The sequence below is a fragment of the Candoia aspera genome, chromosome 9 (assembly GCF_035149785.1).
Source record: "Candoia aspera isolate rCanAsp1 chromosome 9, rCanAsp1.hap2, whole genome shotgun sequence".
In the NCBI taxonomy this organism is placed as follows: Eukaryota; Metazoa; Chordata; class Lepidosauria; order Squamata; family Boidae; genus Candoia; species Candoia aspera.
This window is the reverse complement of record NC_086161.1, coordinates 25,651,035-25,677,875: the sequence shown is the minus strand read 5'-3', so window position 1 is coordinate 25,677,875 and position 26,841 is coordinate 25,651,035. Positions and strand designations below refer to the sequence as shown.

Here is a 26,841-nt window from a genome sequence, read left to right as displayed (position 1 = left end):
ACAGAATCAAGGTGAGGTTATCTTGAGTTTCTTTCTCACCCCTTCTTCTTTCTCAGGACTGAGTTGTCATTTACTTAACAGTTCTTGCATCCCTTCTTCAGGGTTGTCTCCATGCTCCTCTATGGAGCTTTGAAGAAAGATCGAGTCATAACCGAAAAATTGGAGGTGGAGGAACATTTAAAGTGCTTGCTTGTGTCCTTGAGAAAATTTCAGAGACCAGGGTCCCTTCAGGATCCTGCAGTGCAAAGGTGTGGGTGGTCGGCCCTAGGCACAGGCTCTGCTGGGCTGCTTTAGAAATGTCTCTGTTTTTGTCATCAGGTGGGGTTTGTTTTTTGTTTTTGTTTTTGTCACCAGTGGTAATTTGCTTCTTTTCTTTTTTAAGCATCATATTTTATTCAGCTCAGAGAAATTTGCTTCTTTCCTGGGCAGCCAATTTATTATGATTGTGATCCATCGTTTTATGCTGGGCAAACATTGTTATCGTAACGAATCTGATTATCGGCATTACTCTAAGCATTTTAGTGAGTCCGCGGGTTACATTTATAGATGTATTTTTTAATAACTGGGCTTCAGATGTCATTGCAGATGTTGCGCATCTTCTGTTTTTTAAATGCTAATCTCTAGTGAAAAATGGAGGTAGTGAAAGCATATCAGGGAGCGACACAGCAGCAGGGACAGGGGAAAACTCGTTTTGCTGTTTCCTGTTGCTCTGATTCTGTGGCTCCTACAGTTGCGCATGTTCCAGAGTTAGTGCAGATGCCTTCCATCCAGTCTGATTCGGTCTTTGCCCAGAAAAAGCATGGGCTCCACCATTGTGAAAAGCAGGATGAGCAGGCAGAGGGTTGACGTCTGAGACTGATAGGAACATCATCATCCGAACTTTAAATGAATTTAATTTCCAAAGGATGAGTAGGTGGTGACAAGAAAAAACCCCCACCTGATAACAAAAGCAGAGACATTTCTAAAACAAGTACTGCAAGAACTAGCTGAAGCTTTATATATTCTGGAGAAACTCTGGAGAACTGGTAAAATGCTAGAGAATTGGAGAAGGGCAAATGTTGCTCTCAAGTTTAAATGAGAACAATAATTAGAAAGGAAAGGGGAGGAACTGGGAACTACAGGATGGTTAACTGGAAAAAGTCTAGAGTAGATCATCCAGAGATCCACTGAGAAGCACCTTGATATATGCTGTATGTGCCAAGACAGCAGGGATCTGTCCAGAAGAAATCTTGCCAGACAAATCTAATCTCATTTTTGATCAGGTAATTTCCTTAACGGATTACGAGATTGATGTGGATGTAATGTGATTTCAGCAAAGCATTTTGCAAAGCATTCCACGCCATTCTGATTAACATGCCAGTCAAGCTGTTGCTGGGTGGCATGACAGTTGAGTGAAAACTGTACTCAGGTGCTCATCGCTTGTTCCGCATCAAACTGGGGAGAACTGTCAGCCAGCCACAAGGTTCAGCCCTGGGCCCTCTACTTTTCAATATTTTTTATTTATGACTTGTAGATAGAGGAAATACGTATCAGATTAATAGGTAACCTAAAATTGGATGGAATAGTTAACACTCTGGAAGACAGAAATAATCTAATAAATTAGAGAAAGCAACAGAATGAAATTTAATAGAGACAAAGCAAATGTCTTCACTGAGGAAACAAAAATCAGATGCACAAATATAAGAGGGAGGGTATCTTCTTGGTAACAGTACTCACGAAAACAGTCTTGAAATAATAGTTAATGGCAAACTGAGTAAGAGTCGGCAGGGTGGTGTGCTTGAAAAAAAGGCAAAGGCAGCTTTAGGGTTCCTCCACAGAAGTAAAGCTTCCCAGCTTTAGGGATTACAAATTCCTAAATGGAATAGTTCTTCTACTCTCTTCTGTTTTGGTCAAACCACACCCGAAGTATTGTGTGCGTTCTGAACGCCACACTAAGAGTGACTGAAATAGGTCTGAAGACAAGTAATTAAGGATGGTCAAGGAATTAGAAACTATGTGGTATGAAGAGAGATCACCTCTTGGCCAAGTCGGTTGTAGTTGATTCAGGCAGAACTATACTATTTTGCTAGACAAGAACTAATAATGTATCTGCAGCCCAGATTGTGGCATTCTCTATTAGCCTTCATTGCCACACTTGGCTCCATTCTGCTGAGCTCAAGGACCTTCCATTAGATGAGGAAAGCTTGTCCAGAGATTGCTGACCCTTGGACAGGATTCAAAACCTGTGTACAGCGGCATGTGAATGGGAACTTCAGTGACCCTATTTTGTCCCCTTTCAGAACCATTTGTCGCTCTGTTTATTGCTCATTCGGAATAGCCAGCCTTTCAGAGAGGGCATGCATACTGCACTGCACACAGAAGCACTCACTAGATGCCAGGACCGCCTCCTCAGCTGGCATAGCAGCATCATGAGCACCAGACTCCAAGCAATGCCTTTGACCAGGGTGTTCATCTGTACCTGCCATTTGAGGTCTACCTAGCTTATCTTCAGGATATGTGGACCTCTGTAATGAAGGACCTTTGGTTTTTTTTATTGTCTCCCAGTTTTACAATATTGATTATCCACACTAAATTGCCTGGTGCTTCTATGGCACTTCCTGAATAGCACAAAGGAGACTTTCGCATACAGAAAGAGAGGATTGGGAATGACCTCTGTGGAGAAAACAGTACTCCCACTTTTTTTTCAAGATAATCCATGATTCCTAAGAAGAAAGACACCTGTGTCTCAAGGCAAGCATGAACTTGGCTGAAGCTCCCCAAAGCCTCAACAGAACTGTCAGGCCTGCCAGGCAGACCAGTCCAGAAACATGACCAGATGAGCTAATTCTACTTTATTGTAAGGCTACATTGACAGAATCTTGCAAGTCTGAAAGTACATTTCTCCTGCCGTTTCTTTTTACAGCCTGATAAACTAGGGCAGATGTGATCCTTTCTGAGTTTCTTTCTCTTCCCCTTATCCAGCTGCAGGCTTCCCCCTCACTTATCTGACCGTTCCTAGGCAGCATCTCTTCCCCCCTCCAGTCTCCCAAGGTCATTCCCACATGCCATTACACAGCTAGGATTATGTCTTTGCTAGGATACGCCTTCCTTCTCCAGGAGCAGTTGGCTTTACAAAGACGAGGCAGACAGTCTTGAGCCATTAAATTCTGATTCCGGCAGAAGTTTAGTCACCTGGTTCAGACTGTTTCAGTGGATGCCTAAGAGAACAGAAGCTGGCACAAACTCTCCATGGTACAAAGTTAAATGCAACATTTTTCTGCAAATTGGAATGCATACTTGCCATTTATATGTCATTGTTTACCAATTCAAAATAAGAAAACTGATTGGATTGGCCAATTATACATACATTTATTTTGAATTCCTGTTGCCTTTTTAATCTTTTAGGCTCCTTATGTTTATATCTTAATCATTTACTTATGTATTTTTTTAAAAGGTGATTGAATGGTAGTATAAAGATATTGCAAATAAATCATGAAAGTATAAGTAAGTAGAAATGAATAGGTAAGTTGCACTAGGAGATTACAAGCCACGAAATTTGTTTCAGATGTTTTCTCTAGAAAAAGGAAACATAATCTTTTAATTGAGAAAGTTTGTATTTTTAAGTTTGAATGTCAAAGTGAATGTCTCCCTTGTTTGAATAAAAAGTTTTATTCTCTGATAAATATTTTTCCCCTTAAATCATAAAAGCAATATTATGCTCAGCTTTACCTAATTTTACTGAGGTATGAGAGAAAATGTTGCAACCGAGAACATTAGTGGTGTTAGCGTTTGATTGATAACCTACATTTGACATTTTTACTGAACATGTTTAATGTATTAGCAAACTGCTTTGCAAGCAGATGACCACCATGGTGGCGTTTTTCTCAGTGTAACTTTGAATTGCTTTTGAACCTCTGGGAATGCTGAGAGAACATCAGGATAATTGCAGTCCCTTTCCCAGATCTCAGAAACCGGGGAGAGAGGCACCCGCGATGCAAAGCACTGCCGCCCCCCGAAGGGTCAGTCAGAGCAGACTTCCCGTGGCATCGGAGCTCGCAAGGCTGGCCCCCAGGTTTCCCCCCAGGTTCAAGACAGGTATGGCAGTTCCAGTTCAGCAGAGCCCTGTTGGAATTGGTGACCAGAGCCCATCTGTATTGTTCACAGCAGAGCAGGTGAAGGCAAGCAAGTTAGTTCTGGCTTCAGGGGTGGAGTAAGTTTATTTTGAAACACACAGATACGATAAGAGCCCCACATTATGCTGTGCATTTGGCTCTGATGCCTTAAATGTGATGTAATAATTAGTGTCTCCCTCTCTCTCTCTCTCTCTCTCTCTCGATCCGTGGCCTATATCAGTAGGTATGTATGGACAGTATGTATGTATGTATTTATTCAATTTGTATGGCCGCCCATCTCATCTGAACGACTCTGGGCAGCTCACAACAGATAAAAAAACAACAATCCAATAAAAACAAGTTAAAACCAATATACCAGCATATAAAACCATAAATAATTATTTTAAAACAATCCTGGTCAGTGGCTATCCTTCCTTGCATCAGCTCAGCACAGCCATTGTAAAAACTCCCCAGCATGTCTGTCCAGCTATCTCTGGATATGTAGGATTTTTTAAAAAATTTGAGGAGCTTGCCATCCCTGCAAGCATCTCTGATAGGGGTATTTTCAGCACCACTGAGTTGAAAGGGTACCTTGGGCATCATCAGGTTTCACTGCCTGCTCAGCACAGGATTGTAGGGCACGTTCTACCATCGGCCTCTCCTGAGAAGTTCGGCTGCTCAGCATCTGTTCAAATGTTTCCAAGAAAGGTGAGCCTCCCCCCCACCCCCCAAGGCTCTCTGCACGACTGCTGAATAATTCCAGGCTTTAAAATTTATCCTAATGCTCAACTGAAATCTACTCCCTTGACATTTCCACCCATTGGGCCTGGTCTGGATCGACAAAAAATCGATACCTGATTGCTGCTATCACATCTGTCCTTGTCAAGCCCCACATGGCTAGGCAAAACCAAAGACACAAGGGCAGCACAGATTTCAGCAAGGTCTAGCGTAAATAGAGGGACGCAGTGGCACTGCGGGTTAAACCGCTGAGCTGCTGAGCTTGCCCATCGGAAGGTCAGCAGTTCGAATCTGCGTGATGGGGTTTGCTCCCGTTGCTAGTCCCAGCTCCTGCCAACCTAGCAGTTCAAAAACATGCAAATGTGAGTAGATTAATAGGCACCGCTTTGGCGGGCAGGTAATGGCGTTCCGTTTAGTCATGCCGGCCACATGACCACGGAAGTGTCTACGGACAAACGCCGGCTCTTCGGCTTTGAAACAAAGATGAGCACCGCCCCCTAGAGTCGGACACGACTGGACTTAATGTCAAGGGAACCTAGCATAAAAACAGAACCTTGGAATTTCTCTTCCTCGTTCATACTGAACTCGTTAAGCAGGAGCCTCTTTGAATACTTTGAAACGCTTCTTCCCAGACTTCTCCCCACCTGGACTGAGCTGCCATTAACAAGATAGGCTGTCAAGAACTCACCCACTGCTACATCTTCCTGTTCTTCCCAGCCTCCCCACAGTCCCTCACAATCCTCCCTCGCGTGACCCCAACTCCAGCCCCACAGCTGCCTTACCCATTGACTTCGACTGTTCTGCTTGTAGCGCATCACTACCTTGGTGGCTCTGTTCCTTGCTGGCTCCAGCCTAGCAGTGGCCTTTCTGATCCTGCATATTTTGCATCAACTCCAGCCAGCCTGACATGGAATGAAGTGGAACCATGACGTCCAGTGGCCTGGCCATTGCACCTCTGTTAGCACTGCCCAAGATCACATTATCTTTCTCTCTGTCGCACTGTACACTACTGGATCAGCATGTTGCATTGGGAGCTTTGATTTTGGTGTCCCCCAAAGGGTGCCTTGACATTTCCTCTTTCAATCTGGATTTTGTTCATTGTGGCTGGTTGCTGTATCTTGATTCTGAGCTGTGTGTGGGCTGTGTGGGCAGTGGCGTGCTGGAGCTCGCTCACACCAGCTCATGAGAGCTGATCATTAAACTTTCTGGAATTTTGCAAGCTGGTTGAGTGCAGAGCTGAGCCACAATGCCTAGAGCTCTAATCAGCTGTTCAGGGGCTAGTGACATGGCACGGCGGTGGCAGTGGAGTTGGCAGAGCCGATTCTTAGCATTTATCAGCACACCTCTGGCTGGGTGGCTTTCACAGCTTCATGCCATTAGCAATTTGGATAAGCATCTGTAAAAAAGAATGACCAGCACAGCACCTGACGAGGCAAGGCTAAAATGGGTTGGATGCTTCAGGCTCTGTTAAAGAACACAGAACTTCCAGTTTACACTCTACTACCTGATTGTGCCCAGAGCAGCTTGTAATTCAAAAACAACAAGACACCAGAATATCTTATTTCTGTCGTGGTCTGTACTGGTTGAGTTCCACTTAGAAGTGATTAGGGCAATCTAAATAAACAACACACTCATTTCAGAAATACAGTACTCTCATTGTAACATTTTAAATATTATGAAATTCTCGCTATAATATCAAATTGGGCTTGAACCAGTACAGACCAAGAGAGAAGTTGTCTGCTGAGCTCCTTCGGTCTGAAATGGTTTGAGCAATCTCCAGCTCCCCCACCCCACCCCACCCCACCCCCTGCCCCCACCTGGACCTTGTCTTGCTTCTTCTAGCATGTTACATGGCATGGCAGTTGTGTAATGATAATACAGATCGAGGGTTGTGTGTTGTGTCACCCCTGCCATACAGATGCTTAATCAGTGATTGGTCTTGCTAATAAAAATAGAATAGCCTGTCCATGTTCTACTATCTTTTCAATCAGGTAGAGTGAGAAACCAGCCAAATGCTTTTCTAAATTCAAAATAGACTCCCTGTGGCATTCTTGCTATTGGTCAGATTAATGTTTCGGTGACCCTGTTTTCATGATAGGCTTAACTGGATCAATGGGAGGTTAGTGCATTGTAGGAGCACCACAAAAGAGTCACTTGACCCAGATGAGCACAGGATTCAGGTTGGCCCCGGCAGATCACGCCCAGGTTAGTTTGAAACTCCACCTAGTCATTTGTGTCATGGGAATACCTAAACCCATTCAGTCAACCCATTTTGCCTTCCTGGTCCTCCAAGACAGAAGGAGATCCTGAAACAGCAGATCCCTGCCACAGCTTGGCAGCACCAAATAGACCTCCTAAACATCATCACCTATTTGGGGGTGGGGGGGGAGGTCACAACACAAACCCCATACAATATTAGGAAGCAAGTATGTGTGCATGTCGTCATTTTTTCATCCTTGTGGCTGTGCTCCTAAATGTCTGCTGCACTTCCCAAGTCACACTTCCTGTGACCTAGCTGGGCAATGGGGAAGGGACTATGAATTTAATGAAGCCTCTCCAGTACTCTCCTACAACAAGGCTCCTGAGATATTAGGTACTTCCAGGAACTCTGTTCCCAAACTTGGGAATTGGTCCAGTTAGTCTGATCATGCTACCATTACTAAGGGGATTTGCCTGGGTTATAGCCAGCTCACAGACCAACTGCTGAATAATCCGCTCTTGAATTTTGCTTGATATTGACATTCTTGGATCCACTTGACTCTTTTTTGAAGACAGCACATATCTGTTTCAGGTTCAAGATTTTTCAGTGGCCCTGAAATAAAACCTACCTTTCTTTATTCTGGGCATAATTCTTCATTTAGAGCAAATAAGTAATAACATCTCCTTACCTATCCTATAATTCAAGGCTCTCTTTTTTCTGAGGCTATAAAACTTTAGCAGTTTGGGATTTCTTTCATTGTCTGCCAATATTTCGTCTTCCCAGGATAATGGACTTACCACTTAACAACCTCTTAGTTTCAAGACCTTGGTGCAAAGCAAAAAAGTGGCGCAAAGCAAAATAGTGAAGAATCCATTGAGTCATAGGGAGCTGGGCAGGAACAGGAAGATGAAGCAACAGATTTAAACTGCCATGAGTGTAAAAGGGGAACGGCAATCATATGTTGCCAGAGGGCTATCAAATGTTCTGTGTGGCTTCATTCTGGTTTGCAATAAAGATTCTTATCTGTCACCCCATGTCATGTGTCCAAGAAAGACTTCAGCCAAGTTTGTATGTGACATTGCAGGATAAGAATTTATTGTCAATTCCTGGTCTGGAGAGTTGGGCAGTCTTCAGAGTGGAACAAATTCTGGCATAGTGGCCCTGTCAAAAGCCTGTGCAGTTTTGTTAGTTTCTCAGAGGAAGGATGTTTGCAAACATTCAATATTATTTTAATCATGTAATCAGATTGCACTCCACTGTGGTCAGTAAATTGTTCATAAAAGTATTGCCTCTTCTCAGTAGCAATAAGACCAGATGCATTAACAAATCAATGACATTTTAAAAAGTAACTGAAAGGCAGCAGAAAAGCAGCAGAAAAGCTTTCCCCTCTCTGAAAGGTTGCTCCCTGCATTAATGGGAATAGTTAAAGGAAGTAGATATTTTGTATCACAAAATATAATTTAAATAATGGAAATTATAAGGTTGCAGTCCTAAGTATATTTACTTGCAGATCAATCCATTCAATGGGGCTTAGTTCAACTGAGATATTGTAGGCAAAAGTACTGTAAAATAAATATTGTTGTTGATTCGTTTAGTCGCTTCTGACTCTTCGTGACTTCATGGACTAGCCCATGCCAGAGCTTCCTGTCGGTCGTCAACACCCCCAGCTCCCCCAGGGACGAGTCCGTCACCTCCAGAATATCATCCATCCATCTTGCCCTTGGTCGGCCCCTCTTCCTTTTGCCTTCCACTCTCCCTAGCATCAGCATCTTCTCCAGGGTGTCCTGTCTTCTCATTATGTGACCAAAGTATTTCAGTTTTGCCTTTAATATCGTTCCCTCAAGTGAGCAGTCTGGCTTAATTTCCTGGAGGATGGACTGGTTTGATCTTCTTGCAGTTCAAGGCACTCTCAGAATTTTCCTCCAACACCACAGTTCAAAAGCATCGATCTTCCTTCTCTCAGCCTTCCTTATGGTCCAGCTCTCACAGCCATATGTTACTATGGGGAACACCATTGCTTTAACTATGCGGACCTTTGTTGTCAACGTGATGTCTCTGCTCTTAACTATTTTATCGAGATTTGTCATTGCTCTTCTCCCAAAGATTAAGCGTCTTCTGATTTCCTGACTGCTGTCAGCATCTGCAGTAATCTTCGCACCTAGAAATACAAAGTCTTTCACTGCTTCTACATTTTCTCCCTCTATTTGCCAGTTATCAATCAAGCTGGTTGCCATAATCTTGGTTTTTTTGAGGTTTAGCTGCAAGCCAGCTTTTGCACTTTCTTCTTTCACCTTCATCATAAGGCTCCTCAGTTCCTCTTCGCTTTCAGCCATCAAAGTGGTATCTTCTGCATAGCTGAGATTGTTAATGTTTCTTCCAGCGATTTTAACTCCCGCCTTGGATTCCTCAAGCCCAGCACGTCATATGATGTGTTCTGCGTACAAGTTAAATAGGTAGGGTGAGAGTATACAGCCCTGCCGTACTCCTTTCTCAATCTTAAACCAGTCCGTTGTTCTGCGGTCTGTTCTTACTGTTGCTACTTGGTCATTATACAGATTCTTCAGGAGGCAGACAAGATGACTTGGTATCCCCATACCACTAAGAACTTGCCACAATTTGTTATGGTCCACACAGTCAAAGGCTTTAGGATAGTCAGTAAACCAGAAATAGATGTTTTTCTGAAACTCCCTGGCTTTTTCCATTATCCAGCAGATATTGGCAATTTGGTCCCTAGTTCCTCTGCCTTTTCTAAACCCAGCTTGTACATCTGGCAATTCTCGCTCCATGAATTGCTGAAGTCTACCTTGCAGAATCTTGAGCATTACCTTACTGGCATGTGAAATGAGTGCCACTGTTCGATAGTTTGAACATTCTTTAGTGTTCCCCTTTTTTGGTATGGGGATATAAGTTGATTTTTTCCAGTCTGATGGCCATACTTGTGTTTTCCAAATTTGCTGGCATATAGCATGCATTACCTTGACAGCATCATCTTGCAAGATTTTGAACAGTTCAGCTGGGATGCCGTCATCTCCTACTGCCTTGTTATTAGCAATGCTTCTTAAGGCCCATTCAACCTCACTCTTCAGGATGTCTGGCTCTAGCTCACTGACCACACCGTCAAAGCTATCCCTGATATTGTTATCCTTCCTATACAGGTCTTCCATATATTCTTGCCACCTTTTCTTGATCTCTTCTTCTTCTGTTAGGTCCTTGCCATCTTTGTTTTTGATCATGCCCATTTTTGCCTGGAATTTACCTCCAATGTTTCTAATTTTCTGGAAGAGGTCTCTTGTCCTTCCTATTCTATTGTCTTCTTCCACTTCTGTGCATTGCTTGTTTAAAAATAATTCCTTATCTCTTCTGGCTAACCTCTGGAATGTTGCATTTAATTGGGCATATCTCCCCCTATCACTGTTGCCTTTTGCTTTCCTTCTTTCTTGGGCTACTTCTAGTGTCTCAGCAGACAGCCATTTTGCCTTCTTGGTTTTCTCTTTCTTTGGGATGTATTTTGTTGCCACCTCCTGAACAATGTTGTGAACTTCTGTCCAGAGTTCTTCTGGGACCCTGTCTACTAAGTCCAGTCCCTTAAATCTATTCTTCACCTTCACTGCATATTCCTTAGGAATATTAGTGAGCTCATATCTAGCTGATCTGTGGGTCTTCCCTAATCTCTTTAGTCTGATCCTAAATTGTGCAATAAGAAGTTTGTGATCTGAACAATGGTCAGCTCCAGGTCTGGCATAGTAGATACGGTCAGTAGTAGATCTGGTGGTCATTTGATGTGAAGTGGCCCATTCCAGTCCATTTCAGTTCACTGACGCCCAAAATGTCTATCTTTAATCTTGACATCTCACCAATAACCACATCCAATTTGCCCTGGCTCATAGATCTTACATTCCAGGTTCCAATGGTGTGTTGATCCTTAGAACATCGGATTCGCCGTTCACCACCAGCACCGTCGGCCTCTAGCCGTCCTTTTGGCTTTAAGCTAGCTGCTTCATCACGTCTGGGGCTAGTTGAACGCATCCTCTGTTCCTCCCCAGTAGCATTTTGACCATCTTCCGACCTGGGGCTCTCATCTTCCGATGGTATACCGACATATCTCTGGTTGTACTGATCCATTTAGTTTTCACGGCAAGAATACTGGGGTGGGTTGCCATTACCTTCCCCAGGGATTGCATTTAGTCTGACCTCTCTGTCACGACCTTCCCATCTTGGGTGGCCCTTCACGGTTTAGCTCATGACATCATTGAGGTGCTCAAGCTCCAGCACCATGACAAGGTAACAATCCTTTGCTGAAGAAAATAAATATAAGATACATAAAAGTAAATGTATTTTTCCATCAGTAATCTAATGGGTAGGCAAAATTTCCCCATTTGGAGGATATAACTCAGCCTCCTAAATGGCTGACAGGCAGGAGGAAACCTGTGGAAGTGGTTAGTTACATCGCTGCAAGCAACCAGATTTTTTTTTTTTTTTTTTGCCCATTTTTTGTGATTCTGGAAGGTTGGGAGAATTAAGGGTGAGAATAGTGGTGTTCCACCTCATAAAGTCCAGGGGCAGGGGGAGGGCTATTTCCATTTTATTTGGTGTTTTTGTTCCATACTCCTATAGACTTGTAATTTTCCCGCCACCATTTGATTCTGTGATCTTGGGGGGCTCTGGAAGCTACGAATGGGGAGCCGGGGTCCCACATGCCCTGAATGCACGGCAAGGAAGTTTCTCCCTCTCTGGAATGCCCTCCTCCTCCCTAGTGCCCCATCCCAAGGCACATGTTTTGTTGTTCTCCTGCTGAATCATCTGCAGATCCTTCCTTAACCCGTTATTGTTTTGGTGAACCAGGAACAGTCGGGTGAGCCCTTAGAGCCTGCTGGCCATGCATCCTGGCACCTTGATCTTGCAGGTGAGGTGGTGCACCAGGACTCTAAAACATCCAGAATTTCCTGTCAGAGCAATGATGCGGGAGATCAAAGGCAGAGATGGACTGCTGAAACTTCAAGTTTGAGACATGTGCCCTCTCCCTGATTTGCCAGTCATCAAGACTGTTCCATGTGCCAATCAATAAACACAAGGAGTGCAGTGCTGCCTTGCTGTATCTGAAGACAGATGTCATAGGCTTTTCATGGTGATTTTGAATCATAAGTTGACAAGTAAACAGATCTACAAATATCAGAATCACCAGTCTGTTCTTGCAGAGCCCTCCAGCAATTACGAGCTATATGTGGATTATAAATCAAGGTCAGTTCTCAATTGAGCGGGAGCAGAGGACTCAATCCACCATAGTGACTCAGGTACTTAAGAAGCAGCCTCCCAGCTTGGCACCCCAAGTAAACTGATTATCGTAAGAAGACCCAACTCAATGAGAAGACTTGATCTTTACAGACATAGACCTGGTATATAACTTATCCATATGGAATACTTGTTGGTTTCTCATTCCTTCATGACTTTGAGCTGAATGTGTAAACAATTCAGGTAAACAATTATATTTAAAAGGGATAGTTCATTTGGCATTTTATTTTTTGATGGGTCACCCAAAAATGAAACAGTGCTGTCTCTCAGCCTTTTAAGCTGCCAAGAAAAGGATAACCTGAAGATGACATTCAGGCATAGCTGCTGTGTGGTTGCATACATTCATTGCGCTCCTGGTTTGACTGGAGGATGAGATTAAGTATATCTCTAAAACATGGAGGCTGCTTAAATTATCCTAGCTTTTTTCTTGCCGTATATTACTACTAAGTGCCATCATGGCAGCCTGAAGCATTGCTGCCCAGGACCCCAAGTCATCAGGATTGCTTGTCCCTTGTTTTGAATGAATGGAGTGATGCAAAGTGTGTCCTCTACCAATTTTACAGCCAACTGGTTGGGATGTCAGGTAGGCTGAGGAACAATCGAGTTGTGACAAAAGCCAGGAATCCTTTGTGGAAAGAAGTAGAGTGAACAAGTGAACAACTGCAAATGCAGAGGAAGAGGACATGTGGAGAAAAGTAGAGTATGGGCAGAAGAGTAGAAGAGAAGAAGGAACAAAAGAGGCTTTTAAAAGCAAGAAGGATAGAGCCGTGAAGTGCAGCAGGGAAATTGTAAGAGCGTTAGAGAGTTATATAAATGAAGAAGATTAAAATAGTTCATAAAACTTTATTAAGTTTCAACAAGAGATAAAGTACAAAGAAGCAGGAAAAAAAAGAATTAGAAAGATCAGAAAAAGAGCAAAATTAAAATACAAATATAAGATACATTAACCTCTTACTCTAAAATTAACAATAGTACACAGTATTTCTATAATCGTAAACAATTCTAATCATCAAATCCCAAAATTTCATTTTCATTTTTTTCAGTTTCAAGCAAAAAGTCCACAAGTGGTTTCCAAGCAGAAAGACAGCTAGACAGAATCTTTTCTTTAATCAAAGGAGTCAGTTTCACCATCTCAGCCAATTCCATTAACTTCACCGTCCACCATCCATTCTTGCGTTGTAGGTATTTGTAAGTCCTTCCACCTCCGTCCATATAAAAGCCTTGCTGCTGTCATCCTATATAAGAACAAAGGCCCATGTTTTCTTTCAGTCTGTTTATCCATCAGACCTAAAAGGAAAACCTCTGGTTTCTATTGTGCATTTGTTTTGAGAATTCTCTGAATTTAAGTACGTATCTGATCCCAGGATTTCTTAGCTTTCTTCCACGTCCATCAAAGATGGTAAAAAGTACCTTCACGCTGATTGCATTTCTGGACACTCTCTTATACATCTTTGGCAATTTATCTAGTATTAAATTCCAACGATACATCATCTTATAAAAATTCCCTTTCAGATGATTACTAATTTTAAATTTCAGTCCCTTACTCCACATATTCTCCCATTGATCAAGTATTATACTGTAACCAAAAATCTTTGTCACTTCATTGGGGCCAACGGGTTCAAACTCTTCTCAGATGACTAGGCCAGACCATGGCTCAGGTTCTGTACAGACAGATTCCAACCCTGAGCAAATCCAAGGAACTTCATCTCTCAGGTGCCTAGAAAAATTCTCACAGGGGCCCTGCAGGTGTTCCCCTGGCCCCTTGTTACCTGGAGGGGTAGGATTGCCCTAGATGGGGCCAACGGACACAGTAAGGGCAGGAAAGTAATGACTTTTGCCACCCTTGTTGCCGCAAGGTAATCCTTAAGAAAGGCTCTTAACCCATGTTTGGTTGGTGTAATGGCACGTGGGGAAGACTGGGAGACGGGGCAAACAGATCCTGCCTAGGGAACGGTCAGATAAGAGAGGGCATAGCCCGCAGCTGGATAGTGGGCAGGGCAAACGGCTCAGAAGGGACCCTCCCTTGTTTCTCAGGCTGTAAAGGAGATGGTCCTGCAGCCAGACAAACCCCATTCCTGCCGTAAGTGAAACTGGCAGACGTTTTCCCCACCACTGATGATGTGCTGAAGAGGGAGGGCAGCAGAGCCGGAAGAATTGGCCAGTGGTTTTGCTTATCAATTATTTCTCCCATGCTCTTTCTAATAAACATTGCAAAAAAAAAAACAACCATCAGAAGTCCCTGGGAACTTGCTTCTCAAGTTCCTGAATTTCTCAACCTCATAAAAGTGGACAAAATAAAATGCTTCCTCCTCCTGTTTCCAGCATTCGGGACTTCCTTCTGAAGTCTTCTCTGTTCCCCACCAGCCCTTTCTCTTTCTATCTGATGCTCAGCTCTAGAAACTTCCCTTGCAGTTAAGAGAGGGTGTTTTTGCAGTGACAAAAGCAATAAATTAACCAACTTGAGAACCAGAAATGGAAAAGCACGTACCAGAGAACAATGTTGTAAAAATGCATGTGGGAATTCTGTAATGCCAAACATTCGCTTTTTCAGGCAAGGCCATTTGCATCTGAAATGCATGTAAATCATTGAAACTGATTTCTCTGCCCATCGTGGTCAATAGAGACATTTGCTCTGGATTACATATGCATAATATAAAAATACAGTGCAGACAAAATGTGTACAGTCCATTTTCCTTTTGGGGAACTTCAGTGCATGAAATGCGCAACAAGGATTTAGATCAGCTGTAACTCAAAACTTGCAGGATGATACAGCTGTGCATGGCAACTTTGTCAGAAAGGGTGGACTTGAACCTGGGTCTCCCCACTCCTGGTCCAGCAGCTTCATCTGAGCCACACTAGTTCTCTGTGCATGGCAACTTTGTCAGAAAGGGTGGACTTGAACCTGGGTCTCCCCGCTCCTGGTCCAGCAGCTTCATCTGACCCACACTAGTTCTCTGTGATGGCTTTGGTTACACCACATGCCTCAACAGTTGTCAAGTACTTGAGCCACAAAGTCCATTTTAGCCTAACTTAGTGTATTGGGTGAACTCAGATTACAATTAATAAAATATGTGGGGCAGATTTGGGAAGCCTTGAACTTTAGGGTTTGGAATGGGCAATATGTATAGGAGAGAGTTGTCACTCGGGAGATTTGGTCGGGCAATATTTCATGATCCTTCCTTAACTTGGTGCACAATTTGATGAATTTGCCGTGAATTTGGCTGATCATCTCTTGCAGGTGGGGGAATCTTGGCCTCAGCCAAGGGATGGGGTAGGCTTTGGTGTTCAGGTGGATGTCCAAACAAGTGATTTAGATTGCTGTTGCGATGAACTACAGGCCAAGGGTGAATCCTTGCAAGCTCTGGAAGGCCAAGCCATATTTATATAAATAGGAAGAATTTTATAGAGCTTGAGTTGGGAGAAGTTGCAAGGGTGGGTGAGGACAACTGTGGTGAAGGAAGCTATGATGCCTTCTTTCACCAGTCTTTCCGGTTATGTATGGCATTTGGTATTCATCGTTCCTTTTTATTTCTGAAGAGAGATTTTTCACCCAGTCAAAAGGTAAAAAGAAACAAAACATGATAGCCCATAGACCTGAAAGGTCAGGACTTTTGATAAAGGTGTCTGCAAAGATAGGAGAGATCAAATGTCTTTGTCTAATGACTGTTCTTTCACCCTGCTACCCACCTTTGAGTAGAACGCTCTTTCTATCCACACATACAAAAAACGTTGGTGTTGGTTCCAAAGGAGCTGCCTTCCAGCATCTCTGCTTTCTGTTATTTTGTACCACTGTCTTTTAAGCTGATGCCTCAGTTTTTCAAAATAAAGTCTAATCTTTCCTTAATTTATTAGTTGGGAGATGCTTTCAGCTCACAGAGCAAGTATTTCCCTGTCTTGCACTTCTCCTGTTAGAGCTTCTGTCTCTCCCTCTGCCTCCACTGTTCATTTCTGCAAAGAAATAACATGTCCAAGCTGATCAAACCATGCAGTTAACTGATGTTTTGGTATTTTGTCTTTGTTCCTTTGCAAGCTTTACTTTTTAAAAATGCTACAACTAAAGCACTGAGCTATTTCCTTTTCAGTCTTGACAAAATGAGCTAGAAGAATAATTCCACTAATTATTGTTTGTGACAATTCCTCATTTCTATGATAAAAACTTGGCTGGCTCCCGAAGCTACATAGAGGTTTCCTTCATGGAAGAGGTTTTTCCTGGAATGGGGAGAGCGATATGAACAGGATAGAGGAACCTTGAATGGGGATTGGAACAGGCCACTTGGTCTTTCAACCTCATCCTGGCCTCTCCTGGGATGGAAGGCTTATGATACTGCCAGGAAATGGGGTGAAAACTCCTACAAGGTGAGCTTGAGGAGGAGGAGGAGGCTATATTAAAATTACATGCCACGCAGCTCCCAGTGAAGGCTCTAGGCACTTTTAACTGTTCCCTCATTTCTGGGGCCAGCCCTAATTTTCTGACATGCAAATCATTATCCCTAGGGGATCAAAAAACTCAAGCGGTTGGTCATAACTGCGATTGAAGCATGTGCGTCACGCACAAAAAGGGGAGTGCGGCTTCAATTGCACAGTTGTGACCACCCTCTTGACTTTTTTGACACCCCCCCCCCCACCCGATGCCACTACAATTGCCTTTTTTTTTCTGGCCACATTTCCAAACAAAACAGTTGGTGGCAGCCAGTCACATATTTTATTTTCTGAGAAGGCTTTTAGAACCTCATCTTGAGCTCTGCTTCCATATTATATATGCAGCAACTTATTTGGGGGAGGGGGGGAATCTTCAGAAGACCTTCTAGAAAGCCGAGGGCTGGGGTTTGCCATATTAATAGGCCATTGGATTAATTTATGATTCAGTTTGTTATGCAACCCACCACTCCCCCAAAATTCAGCGATCAGATTAAATGTGGAGTGAACAATTTCTGTTTGATGTAACAACTGCCTCAGCTCCTGGCCTTCCTTCAGAGTTTGTGGCAAGGAACACCTGCATTCCTCCAGTATTCTCCGTTCCATCTGCAGTAATTTCCATTCTGCCCCATATTCTCCTTTAAAGTCGAGCCCTCACTTGCCTTCTTTTCGGCCAAGAGGCAAAAGCCCCAGTACATTGTTTTCTCCCAAAAAAACTCTAACGTGTGCATTTTCCCTGATGGCTAAGATGGCTTCCAAGAGGCTGAATGTTGACTACATGCTAGAACGAGTAAATTGACTATAAAACCTCATTTATGTTACTGATAAGCATTGATCTTACTGATGCCTCAGAATTAAGTCTTCAAACCTTCAGCACATGGGCTGAACCTTAGGCTCCGTATCTTTTTGGCTAGAAGTGATTCCGCTGTTGTGGGGGAGACATAAATCAGGGCTGGACATCTTCTAAGAGAGGCATTATTTACTCCTGAACTGTGATCTTCAACTCTTTCAATATGGCAAATGCTGAAATATGAGATAACACATCAAGAATAAACACTGACATCATACAAGGTTCATTTTAGAACTCTGCAGCAACAAACTATGCCAGAAGTTTATCTAAGGCCAATCTGCTTGATGAGAAGTTATTCTGGTCTTCGGAGCAGTGGACTTGGGAGGTGGAGGGGGGCATATGCCTGAAGGTGACCTGAACTGAGCCCCAGGCAACAGCTGCCAGCATTCAGTCTGAACTGCAGCTCCATAACAAGGAGACCAAGATTCAGCCAGGAAAGAGACTGGTAGAAAGCATAAGGTGTCTCCCTTTCCATCGCTGAGAACTGATGACAGAAGTACATAATCAAATAAAACAAACAACAAAATCATAGACTTGTCAACCTGGAAGAAGCTGCAAAGATCATCTAATCCAACTTTCTGCCGAGTATAGGAAAATTAATTAGACGTAGCTGCCCAGCCTCTTCTTAGATGGATATCCTACAATCCCTAGAGGTAGTCCATTGCACTGTTGTACAGATCTTACTAGAACTTTTTCCTTCCACTTAAGTGAAATCTGGGTAGTTGCAACTTATCCTGATTATTCCTGTTCCTGAAGTCTATAGCAATGGAAACAGCTCGTGGCCACCTTCCCTACAGCATCCCTTTATGAACCTGAACACTGATGTCACCTCTCGTGTTTTTTCTCCAGACTGAATATCGCAAGTTCTTTCAGCCTTTCTACAGCAAGAGTAAATCGCTAGACTCTTTATTCCGTGTTTGATAAATAGCCTTTAGGCAATTTTCAGCAACTTCTCTAGAACTCAAAAAGGATGTATTATGTAATATTTGTTTGATTGTTTATTAAATTTCTATTGCCTGACCCCCAACAACTCTGGTGGCTCATAAGTAAAATCATTTTTTAAAAAAATACAAAAATAAACAAAAATAAGGAATAAAAGATAGCAAGATGATAGAGACCAGACTGGAATGGAAAGAACAAACCCACCCACCCAGCCCAAGGGGGCTTCACGCACACTAAAGGCCTGGGAGAAGAGCCAACCCTTTGGGGCAATGCTTACATTCCGTTGAACCAGGGCAATCCATCTGGAACTTCCAGCGTGGTCTTCACAATTCTGGGGCTTAAAAATTGAACATGTCAAAAGGGTGCCAGGTTGGGGAAGCTGGGGAAGATTATAATTAAGAGTGAAATGCAGTTAGGAGTCTCTTGTGCGCTTGATATAAATATTCATGCACTTGTAATTGCAGAGTTCATCCCACTGGGAATTCCCACCCATTGCTTTGCTTCTCAACAAAGGAAATAGTAAGGGGTGTTAAGCCAGTCCCTCCTTTGAAGGCTGGGGAAGGGAGCACAAGGGAAAAACATCCTGGGGTGACTGCCTTGCAATGCTGCTGGTGCAGCCTCTTCTGACCCAGCTTCTCCTGCATGGTGCCAGGAGGCTTTCAGATACAGGAAGTAGCTGATATGTTGGCAAAAAGTTGACATGTGGCTGTAACAGCCATGTGCCCTACTGGGCAGCCAGCGTTGGATGAAAATGTTACAGAAGATTCCTGTTCCTGTTAAAAGTCCCTTTTCTTTCTGCTCTTTGAGCAAGTTTTCTACTGATGGCCATCAGCCTTTGCAAAAGAACATACAGAGCACGTTGCAAGCATGGTCTCTGAGAAAGTTATTGGACCCGAAGCACAAGAAGTACAAAGCCCAAAGCCAAACCAGGCAACTACATTAACTCAAACATATCCAGGATGACCACAGGAGTGGGGAACATGGGACTGTCCAGATTTGGTGAGCTGCAGGTTCCAGCAGATCCAAGCAGGATGGCCAGAGGTTGAGAATTGATGGAAATTGCAGTTCAGGAATATCTGGAGGACTGCATTGTCCCATTATCCCAAGCAACATTTTTTCAATATCAGCCTCAACAATCTTGACAGCTGAAAAAAAGAACCTTTTGGGAATAGTTTTTAACTGTAATTCAAATAAAATAGTATTTTAAAATGTACGAAGGCGATACACACACACACACACACGCACACACACTGTGTATGTGTATGTCTATGTGTATGTGCGTGTATATAATTCTTAAGTGCCTAGAGTGCAGAGAAATATGTTCCGAGCTCTCAATCATAGCAAGGTTGATTATGTGCCATGAGAGGTGTATTGAATAGCCTCCCATTTTCTTTTTCAGCTCAGAAACAAACATTTCAATGCATGAATGTCTCAGGGGAGAAAATAGTTGCCTGGGGTACCAACTTTAGGGCCAGCCAGTTTGGGGCCTTCTCTCCTCCTCCCCAAGAAACTGAGAGTAAAGGGTGGGGATGGTTGGTTTGTTTTCATTTTGCTGGTTTTACAATTTTAAAAAGAAATTTAAAAAAAAAACCAGAACACAAATCTGTTATGCATCATGCACATTGGCCCAAGACAAAGAAATGGTCAGGGGGAGGTTTGCATGGACCAAGAGGGGCTGAGTGCAGTGCCTCCAGCTTTTGGATTCTCATGGTACAGTGAAGGCCGGGGAGAGGACAGGCTGTGATGGTGGTGAGGAGAACCCTGATGAGGTGCACACCAAACGGGCAGCAGGCAAGGGCATTCCCAGAGGGGAGGATCAAAAACATCATGGTGGAGCCTGCAATCTCCTATCAAAGCCCCAAATGAAGGAAAAGAATTGGATTTCATGGGTGCAGCCACCATTTGACATTTTGACCTTCCTGGGGATGCCCATCTGCAACTCCAGGAATCCCCTAGCTGGCCAAGGGGTGTGTGCAAACCCCAGCCCTCGGCTTTCTAGAAGGTCTTCTGAAGATTCCCCCCCTCCCCCAAATAAGTTGCTGCATATATAATATGGAAGCAGAGCTTCCATATTATATATTAATTAATCCAATCACACAACATACAAAGGCACCATACAGCCTGATTTGCAGTGATTATTTACACAGTGGTGACAAAGACAATTGCACTTTGGGCATTTTTTAGCCTTGAGTGGCCTAATGTTAGGAGGAAGCATGGAGCATCCCCTCCTTCTGAATGAACTGGCCAAAGACCTTGGCTTGTAACTTTAGGCCTTCCGTATTGTGTCTCTGCCAAGGGATGTGTGGCTGTGATGGTTCACGATTATAGAACAAACTCCCGAGAGAGATGTAAGATGAACTTTTTGGTTTTAGAAGGCAACCATGAGATCATTTTATTACAGCAGACATGATGATTGGTCTGATGTTATTTCCTGAAAATATTTTTCATATGCACTTGCATTACAATTCTTTGCCTATTTTTGGTTTGATCTGTTTTTAGAATTATTTGGGTAATTCTAAATTTGCATTGATGTTTCTTTTGATAAGCTATTATTATAGAAAATTGGGATGTAAACAGGAAATGCATGAATAGATTAGCAACTAGTTCATCATGTGTATTATTGCTCAAATGGAACCATGTTCCTTGTGACTCCATGGACACATTCATGTACTTTCCTTGGCAACCATCTGGAAGGAGTTTGCCAAGGCCACCTTCTGGGTTTTTTTGTTTATTTGTTTGGTGGTGGTGGTGGTGGTTTCTACTTTCCAGTCTTCAGCTCTGGCCTTTCCTCCCAACCATGCACTAACCTGGTTCAAAACTGATTGGCCCTTTTCTTTTTTAGATTAGCTGATTCTACTTTTGATTTATGATGGCAAGAAATGTTCAGAAGCATCACTAAAAGACTGTAGAGCAGAAGCCAAAAGAAAGTAGATAAATGCTATGTTTTATTAACCAAAATGCCATTAGTAATCTAAAGAAAAACACAAGCTTTCGTATTTCTGATCTTTGCAGCTTTTAGGAAGGTCAGTTTCTTTTTTTCACACTGTCAGCTTTTTTGCACAAACTAAGGCAATGCTCTTATTCTCTACTGAGAATATATTCTAAAACTGCAGCTTTTGTATTAGTATCTATTCTGTGAAGAAGAAATGTGCAGTGTATAATCAATTAAACTGTAACACAATAAATAACAGTAAAATATAGATAAAATTCTCCAAAACCCAAATTCACAACAGTTTAAAAACAGTTAATAAAATACATTTTTGCTTCTTCTGGTCAATGCATAACTTTACACGGTAGACCTCTTTCTGGGCCCTTTCCCACTTAGCCCTAACCATGGGACAAACGGTTCTTTGCAACATCCTTTTTGATGCTGGGTCCCCATGATGTTCCTTCATCTCATGCCCAGCCGGCAGATGAGAGAGGCTTAAATTGCCCATAGCAACGTTTGCATTAAAAGTAGTTTTCTCCTACTTAAGCTGACAAAATCCGGTGGCAGCTGCAAGGTGGGTAAAGTATTACGGTTTAGCGCCTATTACATCAGAGGCAATGTCAGGTGACCTGAAGCGGAAGGGATCAGAGCAGTCCTTACTGGCTGATTTGGACTGATGGGGGCATGTGCTCCTTGTCTGCTGCAACTAGGCTACAATCTCCCGAAACAGCTGGATGTGCTGTGCTGTGCTGGTGATCTTCGGACGAGGTAAAGGAGACTTGTGCTCCTGGGGGGCGGGCTAGGTCTTCCCACACGCATCCAGCTCTGGCACAGAGATTCTCTGGCAGCGTCTTTTTGTGCCCGGTCCTCGTGAGGTTCGCTTCCCCTCATGCCCAGCCTGGGAACGAGGGAGGCTTCGGTCATCCGCAGCTGGGCTAGCGCTACAGTTGTGCTTTCCCCCTCAAGCCGGCAACCTCCAGAGGCAGCTGCCAGGTGGGCAAAGTCTGTAACGCTTCAGCGCCTCTCACCTCAGAGGCAAAGTCTGTGGCCAGAAGCGGGGCGGGTCCGAGCGGGCCTTGTGGGCAGATGGGGACCGATGCGGCCTGGCCCCTCCCCGGTGCTCCTGATCAGCCTTGTCTGCCACCGCTGCGTGACGGTTGTGCCCGTGGTCTGTCGGAGCTGCGCAACGGCGCCAGGCTGATCCGGCGGCCGCTCTCTGAATCTGATTTAATTTTTTCTCATATTACTTTCTTAGTTTGTCATGGAAATATGTAGAGATAATATCACTTGATTTTAGCAAAGTATTTGATAAAATAGGCCGTGACATTCTTAGCTTGCTACTTAGCTTGCTAAGTGTGGGTTGGATGGCATAATTATTAAGTAGATATATAGTCAGCTTAAAAATGGTATTCAAAGAATGTTCATCAATGTTCTTCATGAAACTAGAGCAAGCTATCAATTGGGGTGACACAGGATTTGATCCTAGCTTAATACTCTTCCCCACTTTTATTAATGATTTGGCTGAAGAGGTAGAAGGAATGCTTATCAGATTTATTTATTTATTTATTTATTATTCAAATTTCTATCACTGCCAAAAGGGGGACTCTGGGCATTTTACAATAAAATTATCCTTTTAAAAGCATCAACATATAAAATTACTAAGTGAACAACCAAAATACTAAAATAATAAATATAAATATAAAATCCAAGTGGGAGAGATTACATTCAGTAGGGAGGACTCTACGCCACCAGCCACCCCCAGGAACAGCTATCGCCCTTCCCACCCCAGGCGGCAGATGATTCAGAGCTGATTGGACTATCCAGAAGGGCAGACACAGTTCAAAATAATCATGATGGGTAAGAGAAGTGAGCTAACAACAGAATGACATTTAACCCACATCAAAGGAAAGTTCTTCACTTAGGAAAAGGACATATGTGAATTAGTAATAGGATCTTGGAATGGAAGTATATCAGAAGCTGAATATGAGCCAGCAGAAAGATATGGCTGTGAAAATGGCAAATGTATCCATGGAAGCATCATTTCCAAATAATGGAGAGTTACAGTTTAGTCTTTATTGGTCATAAACCAGTTCAAATATTGTGTCCGTTTCTGGGTATCCCATTTTAAGAAAGATCTAGAGAAAAGGTGCAAAGAGGGTGCTCAAGGGATCCAAGGGTTGGACCATCTTCACCCTTGAGAACAGACAAGCGGGGAGGTGTATGATGGCACTCCACAAATTCCTGACAGGATATCACTCATGGAAAGGTCTAGGGCTGTTCTCTCTCATTCCAGCATGAGGAGCATGGATGTTAAAAGGAGGCAGATTTTGGATCCATGCATGAACAGAGCCATTTGCTAGTGGAACCAGTGGGCTTCCCTTCATTGGGTGGGTTCAAGCAGAGACTGGACAGACATCTGTCTGGGGTGCTTTCATTTGGACTCCTTCACTGGGCAGGAGGTGTGATTGAATGGCCCATGTGGTCCTTACTAATTCTATGATCCTGTGATCAGACAGCCTATAGGTCATTGTGGAGAAAATCTGTCTGTGTGGTTATTAAGAGTTGACACCATCCTGATGGCACATAATCAGAATTGGCGTGGGATTAGAAGTATTAGAAAGCTTTTCCCAAGTTATGTACAGGTGTATGACTGTTTTTCTTCCTCAGAGAAGCAGGCCATGTTACACCATCATATATGTCGTGAAATTACCATGATGTTCCAACTTGCAGATGCATTTGTAACCAAGAATAAGGTGGGCAGGATGTTCAGGCTGTGGGGAAAACACCTCTTTTATTGTCAGATTCTTAACACTTGTCCCATTTATTCCAGGTATCAGTTCTGTATGACTATACTAGTCTACATCTTGCCACTCATAGTGATAGGCTATGCCTATATTATGGTGGGCATTACCTTATGGGCTAGTGGAATACCAGGGGACTCTTCAGACCGCTATCATGAACAAGTGTCTGCCAAGCGCAAGGTAAGGGGATTGGACTATCAGGAGAAACTAGACAGAAGGAAAAGCCCTGTCAAGTTGAAATAATGCATCCTCAGTTTAGGTCAAGGTTCAAATGTTGACTGAATAGACAGCTAGAAACAGGTAGCTAAGCTGTCTTGCCAACTACTTGGGGTTACCTGAGATCAGTTTATTTCAAGAATGGAAAAGCAGTGGCCCTCTAGATACCACCCCACTAACACCAGATAGCATAATGGATACTGGGAATTGTAGTTCAGCAACATCTCAAAGGTCTTAGGTTCTCCATTCCTGTTCTATGTCACTGCGTTGCATAAATTAAAAGTTAGCATATTTGAACTCCCATCTTGTAACTTGGCTTGTTCTCACAAAGGATCAAATAAACATGATAGCATTAACGTTCTGAAGAAGCTCTTGGCTTCTTTGAAGAGTGAAAGGAAGAATCAAAAGGTTGTAGTCTGGATCAGGAGTCCAGGGCCCTGGCAGGGGATGTGATGTCACCCTTGACATCTACTCACAGCTGGCCTGATGTTTCCATTAGGGGAAGGCAAGAGTCAAGCCCAGAGCAGTTAGTTACAGATATTTCTGTCCTTGCACAGCAACACTGTTCTGTGAACCCCATGGGCTTCAGCACCATTAGGCAGTTGGAGCTGCCTTCATGCCTCTTCATTCTGACTTCTTGCTAGTGGTTAAATCTGGTGGCTCTCCTTGTCTGGCAGGTTGTCAAGATGATGATAATTGTGGTTTGCACCTTTGCCATTTGCTGGCTGCCTTACCATGTCTACTTCCTCGTACAACCTTTTAAAGTTGAAGTATACTCAGAAAAGTACATCCAGCAGGTCTATTTGGCTATCATGTGGCTGGCCATGAGCTCCACTATGTACAACCCAATTATTTATTGTTGTCTCAATGACAGGTAAGACCTTCTTCTTTGGATGTTCTTTTTATTATGACAGGTTCAGTTGAATAATAAAACTAAATCAGATTTACTCATGTCAGTTGTGACCAAACATGGTCATTTCATTAATGCCAAACTCCAGAGTTTCACAACTTGAATGGGCTGGTTTTAAATATGGTGGTCAGTCAGGTTACTAGTAGAGTCTTTTGAAGCTTGGCCTCTGAACATGAGCAATTTTTGCGAATTGTTTCTCTCCAGAAGGTGTAATCCAGGACACTGCTGCGTTGTTTACATTCCACTAAAGTTCATGATTGCCCAGCACCACATGTGCTTATCTACTTCTCAGGTAGTGCTGTTTTGTTGAGTAAAGGCTAGCCTGAGATTAGGGAAACGGGGTAAAAGACGTTGATTGGCTGTTCATTCACTGAAGAAGAAGTAACACTTTACAAAGCTGCATGAGCTGAAACGGGCAGGCAGGGCTGCATGAATGAAGCAGCTCCATAGTACTGTAGTGAGGTGAATAGTACTGTGACTCAGAATCCAGATTCTTTCTTGGGAATGCACCTTCACGAGTCTCTCGCCCTGGCAGCTGCCACAACATGTAAGTTAAAAGTGTGGATGGCGGGTCAAGGGAGAGGGGTGTCTATTAGAATTCTAGAAGTCTGAGGGGTGACATTGCAGTGGGGGGAGCATTTTCTCCTTCTTTGCCCAGAATGCAAAGTAGATAAAATTACAGTACAAATCATGCAAATTAACGTAATTTATGCAAATTGAGCTCTGTTTTTAACAGCACAAGGAATTTGGCTTTTCTTAGCACAGGATGGATGTTAAATATTAATACAGAAGATGCTTGCAATATTTCAGCTCTGAGGATAATGCGAAGCGTAGCATTTCGCATGCCAGACGGAAACCCGGCCAGTCCCGGGAGCTGCGCGGAGGCTCGACCGGCCCCCGGGTGCCTCTGGCAGGTGCCAGGCAGGCTCTAACGCAGCTGCTGTGCTCTGTCTTCCCAGGTTCCGGCTTGGCTTCAAGCGCGCGTTCCGCTGGTGCCCGTTCGTCACTGCCAGCGAATACGAAGGGCTGGAAATGAAGTCAGCCAGGTACCTCCAGAGCCAGAGCAGCATGTACAAGGCCAGCCGGATGGAGACAACAGTCTCTTCCGTCGTTGGCAACCCGGAGGAGGACCTTGAGGACAGCGGCAAATCCAGGCACCTCTCCGTCGACCTGACCTCCAACGGCTCCTCCCACAGCAACGCTAAAACCGTCTCGGAGAGCCTGAGCTTCTACTCCAATTCGCTTTCCTGAGCAAACCCACACCTCAGCCACATGGGCGACACCATCACCACCTCCATCTCTCTGATGACGCCCCACATGAAGCGTTCCTTCTTGTTCCATGTGGTTTTGTCAGATGTTGCTGTTCTATGTCCAAAAGAGGATTCCTGCTCATGGATCCTGGGCTGGACACAGAGATCTGCACATCCACTGTATCTGGCTTTTCTTCCTCTGTGTGCCC

At 43.5% G+C, this 26,841-nt stretch overlaps 1 protein-coding gene across 2 annotated transcripts in view; it reads left to right on the top strand.

The window, feature by feature from the left end:
- Positions 1-26,633, top strand: part of LOC134502570 (substance-P receptor-like) — a 47,387-nt gene extending 20,754 nt beyond the window's left edge. The window contains exons 3-6 of one of the 2 annotated variants that reach the window (XM_063310963.1): positions 5,111-5,124; positions 24,286-24,436; positions 25,150-25,346; positions 26,342-26,633. In XM_063310963.1, coding sequence (XP_063167033.1) covers positions 5,111-5,124; positions 24,286-24,436; positions 25,150-25,346; positions 26,342-26,633 — 654 coding nt within the window. Of the gene's footprint in view, positions 1-5,110; positions 5,125-24,285; positions 24,437-25,149; positions 25,351-26,341 lie in introns of those variants that run through there. The other variant, XM_063310964.1, reaches the window with a different exon arrangement.
- The last annotated feature ends 208 nt before the right edge of the window (positions 26,634-26,841 follow it).